This window comes from Elephas maximus, chromosome 12 (genome assembly GCF_024166365.1).
Source record: "Elephas maximus indicus isolate mEleMax1 chromosome 12, mEleMax1 primary haplotype, whole genome shotgun sequence".
Lineage (NCBI taxonomy): Eukaryota > Metazoa > Chordata > Mammalia > Proboscidea > Elephantidae > Elephas > Elephas maximus.
In genome coordinates, this window is record NC_064830.1 from 100065301 (window position 1) to 100082519 (window position 17219).

The 17219-nt window shown below is 58.4% G+C and overlaps 1 protein-coding gene across 7 annotated transcripts in view; it reads right to left on the minus strand.

The window, feature by feature from the left end:
• Positions 1 to 17219, minus strand: part of TNRC18 (trinucleotide repeat containing 18) — a 119518-nt gene that overhangs the window by 70567 nt on the left and 31732 nt on the right. For all 7 annotated transcript variants that reach the window (XR_007519518.1, XM_049902652.1, XM_049902653.1 and 4 more), the window contains 7 exons: positions 16540 to 16695; positions 14268 to 14393; positions 12195 to 13862; positions 2658 to 2760; positions 1918 to 2123; positions 1155 to 1301; positions 275 to 465 (listed from right to left, as the gene is read on the minus strand). Coding sequence is in view for 6 of the 7 variants with exons in the window: in XM_049902652.1 (XP_049758609.1) it covers positions 275 to 465; positions 1155 to 1301; positions 1918 to 2123; positions 2658 to 2760; positions 12195 to 13862; positions 14268 to 14393; positions 16540 to 16695 (2597 nt within the window). In the remaining variant the exon portion in view is untranslated. The remainder of the gene's footprint in view (positions 1 to 274; positions 466 to 1154; positions 1302 to 1917; positions 2124 to 2657; positions 2761 to 12194; positions 13863 to 14267; positions 14394 to 16539; positions 16696 to 17219) is intronic.

Here is a 17219-nt window from a genome sequence, read left to right on the forward strand (position 1 = left end):
TTTCCCTACTGGTCCATGCTGACAACGCCCAACCTGCAGGGCTCCTTCACCTCTGTTCCCTCTGCCGGGAAGACATTTCCACCATTTCTGCTGAAATGCCACCTCTTCCAGGAAGCCCTCCCTGACTGCCCCTCCTGCAGAGTCTGTAACTGGACAAGTTAACTATTCTGCCTCACCATCGATGGGGGTCCCAGGAGGAAGGAGTCTCCACTGCACAGCCCCCTGCACAAAGCAGGCACTCAGTGCCTGTACTCCCAGCCCCACCTGCACTCACCACCAGCTGGGCGCTCCTCTGCAGCTCCAGGGCCTGGGCCGCCTGCTGCTGCAGGTACAGAAACTCCTGCTGCCGCAGGAAGTGCTGCTGGGAGAAGAGCTGCAGCTGCTGGGCATGATGCAGGGGGCTGCGGCCCGGCGGGTACAGGGCCGGCCAGAGTGGGGGCCCGGCGGCCCGCTCCATCAGCTCCGCTGCGGGCGAGACAGGCCGTGAGGCCGCAGTGACGCCAGCGCCACCCATTTCACATGGCGGTGGGCTAGGTTCAGCCTGGGCCCCTGGCCCGCTCCCTGGGGGACCAGAAATTCTGTCCTTGTCTATCAGCCACCTGCACCTGCCCCCCAAGCCCAGGGAGCATGGTCCTGTCCACAGCCCAGGGGGGCATCTGAGACCCTCAGCGAGGAGTGCCTAGGGGGGTCTGTCCTGGGGATGATGGGGACCCGTCCTGGAGACCACGGGGGAGCTATCCTTGGCCCGTTGTGGGGCCTGTCCTGGGGCTGACAGGAGCCTGTCCTGTGCAGACAGGGATCTGTCCTGGGGCCAACAGGGACCTAAACTCAACTGTCCAGTCTCCCAGCTCCCAAACTCTCCCACAGCACCCATAAGTCTGCAAACTGGGTCCCCTGAAGGGGTGGGAACTTGTGAAGTACGGGATAGGTCCAGGCCCCCACCTAGGGCCACTCTGTGCTGCTTCTACAGACCTTCTGGGTAAGATATCATCTAAACGAGGACCTCTGTGGCTTTCAAACATGTGTAAACCACTGACGTCAAACGTTCTTCCCAAGCCCGGGTCTGTCCCCCATCCCTGTCCTGCTGCGATCCCACCCTACTGGGACCCCACCCCACCTTGCAGCCCTGCCCACCACCCCCAGTGCCCACTCACCAAAGTGAGGCAGGTGATCGCTGGGAATGACCACCAGTTGGCCCGACTGGGGGTCCCTGACAAACTGGTAAGCTGAAGGCAGGGAGCCTCCCAAGCCAGGGGGAAAGGCGGGTGCCATGCCCTGGTGCAGAGAGGGGGGGCCCAAGCCTAGGAGAGACATCCAGGCTGTGTCAGCGCTAGGGCCGACCCCACAGCCTTTGGGGCTACCCCACCCTGCTTCCCCACATTCCCGAGGCCCCATCCAAGAAGCCGAGGGGGCAGGGGTGCTGGCGGGCTGCACACAGGCCCCCAGAGCCTCCCCTCATCAGGCACCTCCCCTAAAGCAGGCACAGCACTGAACCCCACAAAGCTGGTACTAGAATTAGCCTCTCAGGCCAAATGAGAGGACTGAAGCTTGGCAGGAGCGGGCACGTGACCAAAGAATAAGGAGCCGCCTCAACACTCCCCACCACCCACCAACTCCACTGCTGCACCCAGCCCTTTGAAGATCTCCACCGACTCTCACGAATCACACCCCGCCCTCGTCCACCAGGTGAGGGGAAGGGCCGCCATGCCCACTCACCCAGCCAGTCAGGCCCACCCCCCACCATGCCAAGTCCCCACTCACCATAGAACTGCTCCCCCGGCCCCCATTCATTACAGATGTGCCCAGCCCCACCCCAGTCCCACCCCCACTCGCTGTAGGGGTGCCTGCTCCCAGCCCTGCCTCTGCTCCCCCACTCCACAGGCATGCCCGCCCACCCTCAGCCCTGCCGCTACTCACCGTAGGGGTGCCCAGCAAGCCACATGGACGTGCTGCCAGAGCGGGGCAACCAGGGGTGCGTGGCCAGGTGGGCCGCAGGGTCGGCAGACCATCTGCCGGAGCCCGACAGTGCCGGGCCCCCAGTCACCATGAGGTTGGGGTTCAGGCCATTGGCTGCACAGCTGGTGGGGTGTAGGCGGGCCAAGTCTGCCAGCTCCTTGCTCTCTCTGGAAGAGGGTACAGAGGCATCAGCCACCAACCGGCCAGTGGTCCCGAGGCCTGGGTGGCGACAGCAGGGTGTAGCCCCAGGGACTGGCAGAGGGAGGGATCCAGGCCTTATCCTGCCCCAAGGCCTGGTCACCCGTGCCCAGTGTCCCCACCCGCCCCAGCACGGCTTCGGCCCACCCACTGGGGCAGCCAGGGGTACACGGCAGGAGAGTCTCCCCAGAAAAGAAGGGTGTGGACGGGCCACGTGGCAGGGACCTCGTCCACCGGCCACTGAGACCTTGGTGCCCAGCATAGTGGGGGCAGAGGCTGCCCCTCCCTACACTGTGCCCTCCTCACCAAGCAGCTGCTCTGGGCTCCCCCTAAGCCGGGCACACTAAATTCCTCCTCTCAACTGTCAGGACAGCGCAGGTCCCCACCCTGCACTGTCCTGTACCCATTGTACCGATGAGAGTGTTGAGACTCAGAAAAGAAGTAAAGGCCCCACAGGATAGGCTTCTCAGACCAAGCAGAGCCAACCTCCCTGCAAGCCTCACCTGAGCAGCTTCTCCTGGTCCCGGTCCAGCCGCCCATCCAGCAGCCGCTCCTCCCGGTGCCGGCCTCGCTCATCCGCACAGCCCTCCTCCGCTCGCCCATGCCCTGAGCAGGGGACCAGGCAGGGCGTCAGCCTCCAGCCAATGAGACCGACACCTACCTGCCCCCATTAACTCCAGGCTCCGCACCTTGCCCCTCCTACCGGCCTCTTCCCTTAGCTCCCGCCCCCCCACCATCCTCAGAGCCCCCCACCCTGCAGTGTCCTAGATGGCATCCTTCACATTCACCTGCCAGCTGCCCCGTGACCCTCCAAAGCCAGCCCAGCGTCCCCGTGCTGGGGAACATCCCTCTGTCACCCTGTAAACAGGCCATCTCTGTAACAGGACAAGAACTGTGGCCATGATCATTAAGTTCATGTTGTTGTTAGGTGCCACCAGGTTGATATCGACTTATGGTGACCCTAAGTGACAGAGCAGAACTCCCCCACAGGGTTTTCTGGGCTGTAATCTTTACAGGAGCAAATGCCTAGCCCTTTCTCCCAAGGAGCCTGGGTGGATTCAAACAGCCAACGTTTTGGTTAGCAGCTGACCACTTAACTGTTTTTGCCACCAACGTTCCTTCACTAAACCCAGAGGTATCAGCATTACAACAAAAACTGTTCAGTACATAATAATAAACCAAGAGGCCCAGTTTAACTCGCTGATATTATTTTAATGACAAGAAGGCGGGTTCTAAAGTTGGAGCTTGGCAGGGTGGGGGGGAGATGGAAGGGGAAGCCACAACCCAAGAGTGGTGACACACTGAACCACAGCTAGACCCATCCAGGGATCAGCTGCCAGGCTGAGGTCCCACTCAAGACAGTATAGACACACACGGCTAACTCTGTAGAACTCAAGATAAAAGGTAAAGCACATTCTCCACTTAGTGGGCTGGACACGGCCCTGGGGCAAGAGGTGCCCCAGCTTGCCTATCCCTCACATTCCGGAGTTGGGCACTTATCCCTAGACACCTGCGCTCAACTGTCACGACAACCCTGAGCCCACTGTACAGATGAATACATGTCACCCCCCACCATGGCGGACCCAGCTGCAAATTCTAGGGGCTCCCCACCCTATACACCCACACACACGCAGAGAAGGTGTGTCCCCAAGTCCCAAATGTGGCATACGACCAGTTACTAAAGGAGGAGGGGACCAGGAGTGGATGGGGGGTAGCAGTACCCTACCACCATCCCTACTCGTCCCTCCTCATCCCTGCCACCCAGCATCAAGCCCTACCCTGCCCCTTGGTCCTGATGTACCCAGTAAACCGGTACCTATGGTGGCAGCCCCTGGACAGGCAAGGACATGGAAACCAGCGGCGGGTGGTAACAAAGGCTGCACGGGCACATGGCAGTGACTCTTCCTTAACGAAAAACTGTTCATCAGCTCCCAGGGCTGGTGCTGTCGAGTTGACTCCAACTCATGGCGCCCCCATGCGTGTCAGAGTAGAACAGTGTCCACCGGGGTTTTCACTGGCTGAGTTTTTGGAAAATCAATAGGCCTTTCTTCTGAGGCACCTCTGGGTGGACTCAAACCTCTAAACCTTTTGGTTAGCAGCCGAGCATGTTCACTGTTTACACCACCCAGGGACTCCCTGAGGGGGGCACTGTGCATTTATTCCAGTGTGAAGCTCTGCCCCGTCCTCTGTCCACGGCAGGCAGAGGAAGCAGAAACACGGGAGGGATCCTGAAGGAAGAATAGCAATGCCACCTCCAGTCAATCACAGTCAGCAGGACAAGTGATTGCTGGCTCAAGTCCACCCAGAGGCACCTCGGAAGAAAGGCCTGGTGGTCCATATCTGAAAAATCAGCCACTGAAAACCCTGCGTAGCACAGTTCTACTCTGACACGCTGCTGTCTCACAGTAGCCCTGAGTAGCCTCCCCATCCCACCCCCTTCAAGCAGGACCCTGAGTCCCGAGCACTGGAAGGGGCCCTGCTCATGGGGAAACTGAGGCCCAGGCAGGACAGGGCATGGAGGGCCACCTCAGGATCTGCAGCACCTACTGGGGCATCACAGGGCGTGTGCTCAGGCCCCCTCTCAGGGGCAGACGGCCTCCCAGGCCCACACACCAAGGTTCAGCCACCCAAGGAGGAGGCCCAGGTCAGTGCCACGGCTGCCCTATGGGTAGGCCGCCCACATGCCCACTGGGTCATCATGGAGCCTGGGACAGGCTCTGGGCAGGATGCTCCTGGAGACCCTGGAAGGGGCAGACACTTGGAGCACAGCTCCAAGCTCTCTGCTCTCAGCGGCCCAGACACCTCCCGGCTCCCCTGGCCAGTACCACCCACAGCCTCAGGGCTTACTCTCTCAGGGTCCTTGCCCACCACCGGGGACCAGAAACCTGTTTGCATGCCACTCATTGTAGAGGTCTCCATGCTGGAGCACCCCAGCTCCCTGGAGCCTCAGGCCTCTCCCTCCAAATTCCGTTGGTCTCAAGAAGACAGCACACCATCCTCTGTCTCACCCCGCTCTCAGCTGGGCTCCAGCTCCACCCTCCGCATTCTGTGCCTCCCTGTTCCCCTGACCCTGCTCACATCCACCCCTCCTGCAGAGCCCGTGCCACCTCTCCAGGGTGCCCCACCCCTCTCCCCTGCACTCTGCACTCACACATGCTCCCCTCCCCCCCCTCAAGGCCACACACACACCGCTCCGCCCCCCGCAAAGTGTCCCTCCCTGGCCCACTCCCCTCCCCCACCAGAGCCCAGCTCAAATGCCACCTCCTCCAGGAGGCCATCCCTAACCACCTCTCCTCTCTCAGGCTCCCTCACGGCACTGACCACAGTGCACAGTGACTTTGCTTTTTGGTTGTTCACTGTCTGTCTCCTCCATGAGACTGTGCACTGCTGGGCAGGGGCCACATCTGTCCTGTCTGTGGCTGCCTAACCCCCAGCCCCACACAGTGCCAGCCACAACGGATTCATGTGGAAATCTAGAGGAAGAGTGAGCCACACAAAAGGAACGGCAAGTGCAAAGGGCCCGGGGCAGGCGCATGCCAAGGAACAGCAAGGAGGCCACTGCAGCTAGAGAATAAGCCAGAGAGGGTCTAGAAGAGACCACAGAAGAGGGGTAGTAGGATTGGGAAGGGGAATCGTAGGGCTTTTTGGGCCATGGGAGGGAAAGTGTTTTAGAGCTTATTCAAGGTGAGAGGGCAGGGGTGTGACAAGAACTGACCCCTCTAGTCACTGTGGACAAGTGAATCAGAGGGACCGTCGCCATTCTGGCCTGAGTTCCAGGCTAGGCTGGCGTTATAGATTGAATGGTGTCCCCCAAAAATATATGTTGTAAACCCTAACCCTATGGATGTGATCCCATTTGTGAATAGAGTTCTTTCCCATAGGTTGCTGAGGCTGTATCAGTGTCGGGCGTGTCTTAAACCACTCGCTTTCGAGATATCAGAAGGGCAGATCAGGCACAGGAAAAAGCAGACAGGAGGAAGACAGACACTCTCTGAAGACGACAGAGGCCATACAGAAATGCCAAGGATGGCCAGATAGAGAAGCTGAGACAAGGGCCTTCCCCCAGAGCAAACAGAGCTTTCCCCTATAGCCTGAGCGGTGAATTCGGACTTGTAGCCTATTGAACTACGAGAAAATAAATTTCTGTTCAGTAAAGCTACCACTTGTGGTTTTCTGTTGTAACAGCACTATGTAACTGAGACAGCTGCAGACCAGGTGAGGTCCCCCAAAGTCCCTCCCCAAGGAAACCCCAGCCCGGTAGAGGACCCAGCTCCTCTGGGAAGCAGAGGTACAGGGAGAAGGTCGGTGCCCCAAGGTTCCAGAGACACAGGCCCTGACCCCGGGGTCCTCCGCCCCACCCTCAGCACTAACAATGCAGACCAAGCATTTACATGGCCAGCACTGTCCTCCACACCCCACATGCCTTCACTCACTCCACTGTCACCACCTGGGGGGCCCATTGCTCACGCCCACCTTGCAGAAGGGGAAACCAAGGCACACCTGCCCAGGCCCCACAACTAACAAGCAAGCGCTGGGGCTAGTGCTGTCTTCCTGACCCCCGCAGGACCTCCACTCGAGCGCCTTCAAAGAGTGCTCTGGGGACACTGGGGGCCCTTTCTAGCAGCGTCATTGTCAGCATCTGGCTACAGAACTGCCTGGCAGCCCCACCCCACTCAGTGCCCCTCCCCAGGGGAGGAATCCCCAGCATGAACCCCACCATTGTCCCTGGGGTGACAGCCAGCCTGCGTCACATGCTCTACAGCATGGCCATTAAGCCTGAGGCCTCAGATTGAGCCCTGGTTGCCATAGCAACCCCGTCCCAAGCATCTCACCAGGTATGGTGGCCAATTGCTCAGCACCCATCTAGAGGGCTGAGGCAGCAGCCCAGTGGCCCACCCCTCCCAACACCACTGCTTAGGCACCCGCCCTGTGTGATGGCAGGGGTGGGGGACACCGTTCCCTTCCCCTCCTCCTCAGATCTGATCCCCAACTTGCCTCCACCACAGAGGGGATGGATAAGCAGAAGAGGGGGCCCTAGCTTGACAGTCCAGCTCAACTCCACCTCTCTAGCTGTGTGACCCTGAGCAAGTCATTTCACGTCCATGGTCTTCCTACTCAGCTGTGGGGAGGAGATGACGGCTGGCCCTTGTCATGACAGAGTCCTCATAATGGTGTCTGTACATAGGGGACAGCTCCTACTCAGCAGGGATGTGGGGAGGATATGATGGCCGGCCCATGTCCCGACAGAGTCCTCATGATGGTGTCTGCACATGGGGGATGCTGCCATGTGGCAACGGTTACCGTGATGGGTGAGCTTCTCAGACACCAGCACACTGATGGCTGGAGGCTCACAGGCGTAGACAATGGCCCGTCCTGAGCTCATCCCTGGGCCCAAGACGCCTCTAAAGCGGGACACAGACCCTTCGGGAGTCCACATGGGCCTTTCTCCAGAAGGAGGACCCGGGGCTCACACACATGGTCAGAGTCCTAATACCCTAATGCCCTCCACACAAGCACAGGAAAGGCAAGGCTGTTCATTAAGCATTTACTATTTGTCGGTCGGCCAGCCTGACATCACGCTAGTGAGGGGCTCCGGTTACTGCCAAATAGTAAAGGGGAAAACCAGAGTCCCTGGATGGTGCAAAGTGGTTAACGTGCTCAGCTGCTAGTCAAAAGGTTGGAGGCTCGAGTTTACCCAGAGGCGCTTTGGAAGAAAGTCCTGGCAATCTTCTGAAAAATTAGCCATTGAAAATCCTATGGAGGACAGTTCTACTCTGACGCACAGGGGGCACCATGAGTCAGAATCCACTGGTTTTAAAGGTGGAAACTCAAGACCACAGAGCTTAAACCTCTGGCTCAAAGTCACATAGCTAGAAGGCGAAAGGGTAGAGCTAGGATTTGAACTCATGACAGAGGCAGGGGGTTCCCTTTAAAAAGGAAGGACAACTTGAAAGCAAGGACTCAAACAGACACGTGTACACCAATGCCCACTGCAGCATTATTCACAGCAGCCAAAAGGCGGGCACAAGCCAAGCATCCATCAACAGATGCTGGATAAACACAATGTGGTCCACCCGTACAAGGGAACGTTATTCTGCCATAAAAAGAAATGAAGCCCCGAAACATGCCAGGACCTGGATGAACCTTGAAAACATGATGCTGAATGAAGGAAGGCAGACACAAAAGGACAAATACTGTATGACCCGTCTTACACAAACACCTGGAACAGACAAATGTATAAAGACAGAGAGTAGGTTGGTGGTTACCAGGGGCTGGGAGGGGGATGGGGAGTTGCTGCCTATGGGGCGCTGAGTTTCTGTTTGGGGTGACGGTTGCGTCATGTCGTGAATGTAATTAACGTTACTGAGTTACACGCTTAAACGTGACTAAACTGGCAAATTTTGTTATATATGTTTACCACAATAAGGTTTCTTAAAAAGAGAGCAACTGACAGGGTAGACAGGGGATGAGAGACCCCTGGAGACTCAGGGTGTGGACAACCACCCACTGGACGGGGGGTAATCCCCCCAACACATACACACAAATGGTGTTTAGCATGGGGCTGGGGCTGCTTAGAGAAAAACCACCACTTTTATGGGATTTTTTTTTTCTTTTAAGGAGAAAGAATCCAGCCACCTACCTACCTACCTCTTAACCATCAGCACCAACAGGAAGTCAGCTTCAGACAAGTCCCTGAATATCTCATCTCATCCCCAAGTTTCTCCATCACATTCTCTCTCTCTCTCACATAGACACACGCACAGACACGCACACACACTCATGACCCCATGGACACAGGGCCCATTTCTCAGCACAGGCAGGTATGCTGGGCTCCAGTATGGGCCCAGAGGGCCACAAGTCCCCAGCAGGGGGGCCACACTGCATCACCCATATATGCCACTGCAGCTATGAACATGGGCCCATGAACAGGACCCCACAAGACCTCCCAGAGGAGTCCCCTGCTCCAGACCCCCAGGCTAGTAGAAGGGGCTTGCTCACCACCCAGCCACCCCTCAAAGCCAAAGGCTGTTGCCACTCCTTCCATCCCAACATAAGGAGACCCTCATGAAAGCCCCCAAGTCAGAGGAGCCAGGGCCTCCCTGGCTTCCAGGCCCTGCACAGAGCAATGGGCTCCTTCAGTCATTCAACAAACACTTGCTAAGCGTCCCTCACTCCAATCCATCCATGCTGGACAAAGAGAATTCTGAGACAGACAGCCCTCCCTCCCGGCTCCAAATCCAAAGATCTGGAGGCTGCTCCCAGGACACAGGACAGCCAGAGCTCAGCAGGGGATGGTGTCAAGGCCGGCCCCCAAGAGACGGGGAAGACTGGCCATTGAAGGAGAAGTGGGCATTGACAGGCAGGAGTAGGGAGGGTGGGGGAGGACACAGCTCCAGCCAAGTGTACCTCAGGGGACTGCCAGGCACAAGATGGGTGTGAAATGTCACAAGCGAGATGGCCCAGCCCCTGAAGCCCACCCCAGAAGTGTGGGCATTGACGGGCAGTGAGCTATGGACAGGGCAGCATCAGGGGCCAATGGAGGGGCTTTGGGTACTTCACCCGCTCAGCTGGGAATGGGGATGATGCTCAGGAGTGAGCTCGAGGTGGGCACGGGGTACCAGGCCAAGGGAGGGACGGAGACCCAGGCGACTTGCACCTGGAGACACCTACGTAGCCTACAGGAGGTAATGCCTGGGAGGTTCAGGGAAGGGGACGGGCAACGGGCCCAGATGGGGACCAGGCCAGAGTCCATGGCCAAGGGGGCAAGCTGGGGGCTGGGAGCAGGAAAAGACACACAGGAAGACTGTTGAGACGTCACCTGAGCACGGAGAACCCAGGACTCAGCCTTCCACAACCAGCACCCCAAGTCTGGTCACCATACCCCGCAGCAAACCGAACACAGCCTGGGCAGAGAGGCTGGCCTCGGTCCCCAAAATGTAAGCCGACCAAGTCCCCAGTTCCAACAAAAATGCCACAAATACAAGCACTCCAAAACCCCAGAAGGGATCCAATAGCTCATGTGCAAGGGACACAGGAAACACAGACAGCCACATCCTGCAAAACATTCGCCCTCACTAGCAATTCAACAAATACGCCATTCTCACCCACCAAGTGAGCAACCATTGTAACTTTTTTGTATTTGTTTGTTTTTAAAAATATTAAAACAATTTTAAGGCATCTCAACTGAAAACAGAGACTGAGACACTAACCAGCAGGGAACATCGCTGACTACTTAGGAAGGCGCTTAGGTGTTATACGTCAAGATCCGTAAGAGCGCTGCTGTTGCTGTCAGCTGCCATCAAGGTTAGCCCCAAGTCCTGTGACCCCATGCACAACGGGATCAGACCACTGTGATCCACAGGGTTTTTGCCGACTTATTTTCAGGTGTAGGTCAGCAGGCCTTTCTTCCTAGTCTATTTTAGTCTGGAAGCATTGATGAGATCTGTTCAGCATCACAGCAACATGCAAACCTCTACAGACAGATGGGTGGTGGCTGCGCCAAGAGATGAATTGGCCAGGAATCAAACCCGGGTCTTCCAAATGAGAGGAGAGCGTTCTACCACTGAACCACCACTTCCCCCTACAGGAATACTGACCCCCTCACCCCCCCAAAAAAGAATACTGGAACCCCTGTATATGCCCCTCAGGAGCTCAAACACTCAACTCACTCATCAAATACCTACTGTGTGCCACGGATACAAAAAAAAAAAAAAAAACGCATTGCCGTTGAGTTGATTCCGACTCAAAGTCACCTTATATGACAGAGTAGGACCGCCCAATAGGATTTCCAAGGAGTGGCTGGTGGATTTGAACTGCCGATGTTTTGGTCAGCAGCTGTAGCTCTTACCCAATGCGCCACCAGGGCTCCCTGAGTTATATAAGACACGATTCCCTCCTCAAGTACTTAAAAATCTCGGGCTCAACGCTAGTCTATTCCTAGGAACCTATTCTTAGAAAATGACTCAAAATACCATAAAAGCGCAATGCACAAAAATATTCAACACAACGTTATAAACACAAAACATCACAGAAGGGAAAACCAAAATGCCCACCAGGGGGAATGGTTAGCTCAACAACGGGACATGCTCTCAATTGAATATTAAAGGCTATAAAAAAAGACGCTTATAAGAAGCTTGCAATAGTGAAGGGAGACAGCCCACACTCCTCCAAGACATGAAAAACGTAGGCCTAAGACTGTACGTGCACGCTAAGAGCTCTGCAAGTAGAGGCAAATGGCACGGGAAAACGAGTTCCAGGAAAGAAACAACAGTGTTCAGGGTGTCGAGAAAATAGAACGCTCCTTTTGCTTCCTTCTCCTTTTCTGTATTTATTTTCTACATTTCCTATGTGCATAATGGAGAAAGCAATAAACTTTAAACAGGAGCAGCAGCCCATAAGAGGGACAGAGGACAAATGGAGTTGGGAGCCAGGAGAAGAGGGGGCACAAGAAAGAGGCAGGGGTGGGGGATCAGCAAACAGGTAGAAATTTAAAGGAATGGAGGAAACAGGAATAGTGCTCAGCTACTGTTATTGAACATTTTGATCAAAAAGTCTATAGACTGATCCTGATCAAAAGGGGGAAACTGTAGAGCAGAATTTCAGATTCCTATGGAATCCAAACTTTCTGGAGCCACTGAGGTTGGATGAACACCCCCAAAACTATTGCCCTGATATAGTCTTTAAATCTTAAACCAAAAATATCCCCTAAGGTTTTCAAAGCAAACAACAATTTAGCTTAATTAGTAAACAATGTCTGCCTTAAGCATTCTGTTAAGATTTATCTATATGGGATCAAAGTGATACCAGCAATTTGAAAGTTTAGATAGGAAACTTAGAGGGCAGTGAGTTTATGTCAATTGGGGAGGAACACCAAGGAAAAGGAGGGTGAGAACGATACAGAGCCTGAAAGACGTAATCAATGTCACTGCACCATACATGTAGAAATTGTTGAATTGGTGTATGTTCTGTGTATATTTTAAACAGAAAAAATAAATTTTTTTTAAAAAGCAAAAGGGGGAAGGGGTGGAGCCAGATCCTACCTTTGACGTTGCTCAGGGATAGAGAGCGCTCCTGGTCCCCTAGACCAGGCCCTAGCCGGCCACTCCCTCCACTGTCCTTCTGTCGGGCCACGGCCACAGCTATGCCCACCGGAGGGTGCCGAACCTCGGCTTCACCCTGCGCACCGGAACCCTCGCGTCCAAAGGCCTTGGCACTCTCAGGTCTCTCGGGGTCTCGCTTCAGCTGCCGACCGCTGCCTGCTGCGGGGCCTCCGGGGTGCTGGAGGCGACCCTGGGTGCGCGGGGCTCCAGCGGTGGTCGGGGCTGGCTCGGGCTTCATGGTACCCAGGCCTCCAAAGGGGCTCTTCTTGCCGCAACCCCCAGGGCGCACAGCCACGGCCTCGCGGGGGAAGCTGCCACTGTACTTGATGAGGCTCTGCATGGCTGAGGCCTCGCCTGGCCCGTGGGCCGCGGGGTGCATGTCCGCGCTGGGCCTCCCGCAAGTCCCCGAGCGGGGCAGTGCGCCCCCAGGGTCCAGGTAGCCCTTCTTGGAGGCAGCAGAGGCGGCCGCAGCAGCCTCCTCCTCCGCGCGGCTGACCTGGTGGTGCTGTGCTGCTAGCACAGCCATCTGCGTGGTGGCGAAGTTGCCCAGCTCGAAAGGCTTCCACTTGTGGTCAGCGGCGGCAGGCAGGGGTGGTCGCCCGGGCTCCAGGCCAAAAAGCTTGGCGGCCTGCTGGGCGGCGCTGGCAGGGACACGGGGTGCGCGCTCGCAGGCCCGCGGCTCGGCCTCGGGCTTGAGCAGCTCCTTGGAGGGGAGGTAGGCCCGCGGGTCTGGGGAGGCGCGCGCTGTGCGTCCCGGCGGGGCCTCGACGGGCGGCAGCGGCCGCTTTAGCGAGCGGATTACGGAGTTCTTCTCGCGCAGCACCTCCGGCCGTTCTGGCGGCGGCCGCGGGGACCCGGGCGGCGGCTGCAGCACCCCGGGCCGGCCCACCTCGCGCTCCCGGGCCCGCGCGTCGCGCGCCTGCGACGCGATCTGGATGGGCCCCGGGCGCTCGTCGCAGGCCTCCACGGAAGGCACGAAGGTGGGCGCCACTACGCGGTGCTCGCGGCCCGGCTCCCGCGCCGCTGGGAAGATGGTGTAGACGCCCGCGGGCCCGGGCTGCGGCGGCGCGGAGAAGGCCCCGGCGGCAGCGGGGGGCGCGGGCGGGCCCTTGCCTGGCGGCAGAGGAGAGGGGCAGGGGCACGGCCCGGGCAGCAGGGCTTCGGCGCGCCGCAGCCGCGCGCCCTCGTCCTGGCGCGACGCCTCCTTGGCGCCTGGGTCCCCAGCGCCGTTGCACAGGCCAGGCGGCAGCGCGCCCTTGCCCTTGGCTTCGGTGTGGGCCCGCGGCGGGCCTGGCTCGGCCAGGAAGGGCGACAGGCGCTCGGCAAGGCGTGGGGGGCCGCGGTCCGGACGGCCATCGGCTCGGGCCTCCTGGGTCAGGTCCACGACGCTTCGCGGCCCCGCCGCCGCTGCCTCCTCGCGGGCCCGGGGATCCTTCTTGCCGAACAGCGGGGGCGGCTCCCCGCCACGGCCGGTCCGCTCCTTGGCTGCTCCCTCCCGCGACGACGAGCCTTTGGCTGGAGCGCCGGAGGAGGCACCGCCTGCGGTCCTGGAGGGCGCGTGGGAGTGCAGGGCGCCCGCCGCCGCCGGGGCGGGCAGGTAGAAGCCGTCTGCAGAGAAGAACATAGCGTGAGCCCAGGGCAAAAGGGGACCCTGGGAGGGTGCCCGGTGTCCCCAGGGAGCCAGAGAGGCAAACAAGAGGGACCCAGACAGCCCACCCTCAGGGAGGGCAGGCTCTGGAACTGGGCCCAGCTTGGCCACCTACGACTTTTCTGAGCCTCCCTTTGAAAAGGCACCTGTAAAAGGGTTGCTTCTGAGTTGCTGAGGGCTTAAGGGGTCTGGATGAAATGAACACAAGCTAGAAGGCACTGGAAGGCTGTAATGGGGGCCTTGGGGTCTGGGGTCTCAGCTAAAGCATCTGGGCAAGGTAGTGCCTGAAATACCAGGTAGTGGTGAGGACCCCCGAAGGTCCCCAACCCCCACCTTTACCCCCTCCCCCACCCCTGCCCCCTGACCTTTCTGGGTATCGAAAATGCTGGGCTGACCCAGCTGGCTGAGGAGGGGGCTCCCGCTGTTGGGAGGCTCCAGGTGGTTCAGGTGGAGGTAGGACGGGTATAGCCCGCTGGGCAGGTGGGAGAAGCCTGGAAGACAGAAGAGAAAACAAGGTGGGCCACCTCATGCCTGCCAGGAGAAGCTTCCTTCCAGCCCTTTTCCTTAGAAATAAGACTACTTTGGCCGTCCGCCTCCTGGTGGAGGGAGTCCTGGGGCTGAACACCAGTTCCCCTCCCATCCCTGGCACTGCCAGCCTCCCTCCCATCCTGGGCAGCCCCCAAGGGCTTGGGTTTTCAAATACTCTGGGAAGAGAGTCAGAATGACTCCAATCAGGAGGGGAATGGCAATGGTACCTTGAGCCACACCCACCAAGCCCATCACCTGCTTCACCCTCATTATTCTCATTTGAACCTCAACATAACCCTGAGAGATAGTTTTACAGATGAGAAAACTGAGGCTTCAAGAAGCCAGCTTGCCCTGCTTGCAGGACAGAGAAGAGAGAGAAGGGTGACTATGAAGAGAGAAGCAGGATGCCTGAGGGGACATACGGGGGCTGGGGGACCAAGAGGCCGCTCTGGAGGGCTCAGAAGACCAGGCAAGGGAGTCCCACCCAGACCAGGCAGGTGATGGGGTGCTGGGGGGAGGGTCTTGATGCTCTGTTGGGGCCTTGGGACCTACAAGGACCACTGAAGATCCCTGAGGGCCTTGGGTTCCCCATGTCCCCAGTCACTCCCTCTGAGACCAGGGAACAAAGAACCTAGCCCTGCCACCCTGGGCTCCCACGGCTCCACCAAACAATGACACTGACAACAACAACAGCACAAGGAGGACTGCCCGGTACCCATGAGGTCATACCATCCTACACGACCCCAAGGTCAGCCTCCAGCCTCTGCTTTCTCACCTGTAAAATGGAAAGCTTGGTGCCTGCACGCAGGCTTGTTCGGAGGATAAAGGGGCCGAGGGAGGCAGGGCCTGGCACGTGTAAGCACCCCATGTTTGCCGTTGTGACTACGATTAGCTAGGACTTGTGCAGAAGAGAAAACAGTCTCAGGCAGTGCAGAACAACGCTGCTTTTCCACCCAGGCTGGCTCAAGGGGGAGATGCGGACACGGCCCCAGCATGAAGGGCGCCCCCAGGCCCACGGTAAACCCCAGCAGAGGCGGGGTACGCCCTCATTGCTGGATTTAGATGCCTTCCCCAAGCAGCCTGGAAGGAGCCAGCCTCCTGGCCTCCTCCTCACAATGGATGCGACGTCGTGGGAACTGGACAGGTTGTGTGGCTGAAGCGCCTACATTTCCTCCTGGGCTAAATGCAAAAGACCATGGTCTCGCCCCTCGGGATCTGGGAAGCTTAAAAGGATGCTGGGAGCACTCCAGAAGGACTCGGGAAGTGGAAGGCAGCAAGCTCCGAAGAGCCCAGGAAAGCCCTGAGCCACAGTGGGTGCAACCGCCAAGACCAGGGAGCACCCATAAGCCACCTGGGAGGCAGGAGGAGGGCCTCTAGTACCCCAGTACCCAGCACCCAATCATGGGACTTCACTGAGGATCAGCATCCCATACCTGCCAGAGCTAGAGCGGGGGGATTTGGGGTCCCCCAGTCAGTCTCTGCCCTGACAGAGGAAAACCGAGGCTCCAAGAATGACGAAGATTTGCTCTAGTCTGCAAGAGACCGGGCTTACAGACCCCCACCTCCCCATTCAGGGGCATCGCTACAGAAGTGCAACAAGGGGGCCTAGCGGCCCCAGCCCACTGCACCTACAATGATTAACAAGCCTACTGTGCTCCGGGAGCCAGCAGTGAACGGAACTAGACTCTCGGGGCTCACTCTGGAGGGAATCAGACATCCCCCCCATCATCACAGACACAGCCATCATCACAAGCAAGGGAGAGTGCAGGGGCTTCCCGGAGGAGGGGACATTTGAGCTGAGCCCTGGAGGGTGAATAGGAGATGGCCAGGCTGGGGTAGGATTGGGGGCTGCAAGCAGCGGGAACAGCACGTGCAAAGGCCCTGCGGCATTTGAGGACCAGCAAGGAGGCCGGTACAGCCACGCTCTGATAAGCCAGGGTAGATGGCCATGGACAGCTGAGCCCAACAGCCACACAGGGAAGAGCCAGTTCAAGGCGACAGGGGAGGGGAGGACAGTAGACAGAGCTGAGGTGTGCTGGGGATATAAATTCCCAGCACGGTGGTGACAACGGCCCAGCCCCTGGCCCGCCCACCTGGCCCGCTCCTTACCTTCGTGGGCATGAGCAGCCCACAGCTGCACCATGGGCAGGTTGCTGGGAGTGGGGGAGCGGAAGGAGAGGTCAGAGGGCAGGGGCACCGGGCTGCCATGGGCTGAGGCTGAGGGCCCCATCCCGCCGGCCACAAAGCTGCCCAGGAAGGCCTCGCCTGCGGAGAGAAGGGGGGCCCGTCAGGCAGCCACCGCCCTAGCCCACCGCCCCAAGATCCCCACCTCTCCCCGCTGCAGGGAGGCCAAAGAGACCTCCCCTGGCCCGGCAGCAGGTCTGGGGCCACTCCACCAGACCCAGGGCTTGAGACAGGGAAGGTAAGACCCAGGACGGCAAGAGGAAGTTCACACAGCAGACCTGCCCTCAGGGCACATAGCACCAGCAGCAAGAGAGCACCACCATCCTAATGGCCCCACAAACCAAGACCCAGGGGGCTGTTCCCCCCATTTGCTGATGAAAAGCCAAAGTTCAGGGGCCGGAGACACATGGTCACATGGCCAGTGAGTGGGAACCCAGAACCTGACCCAGCATTGTCCCCAGTGAATTAGTGAATGAATGAGAGCAATGAACATGGCAAGTGCGAAGGGCAGAGGCGGCCTACAGGGCCATCTCAGCAAACAGGACACTGCTTAGGATGACAACTGACTTGGGCCCGAGTGGAGACCACACCCCACCGGCCATGCC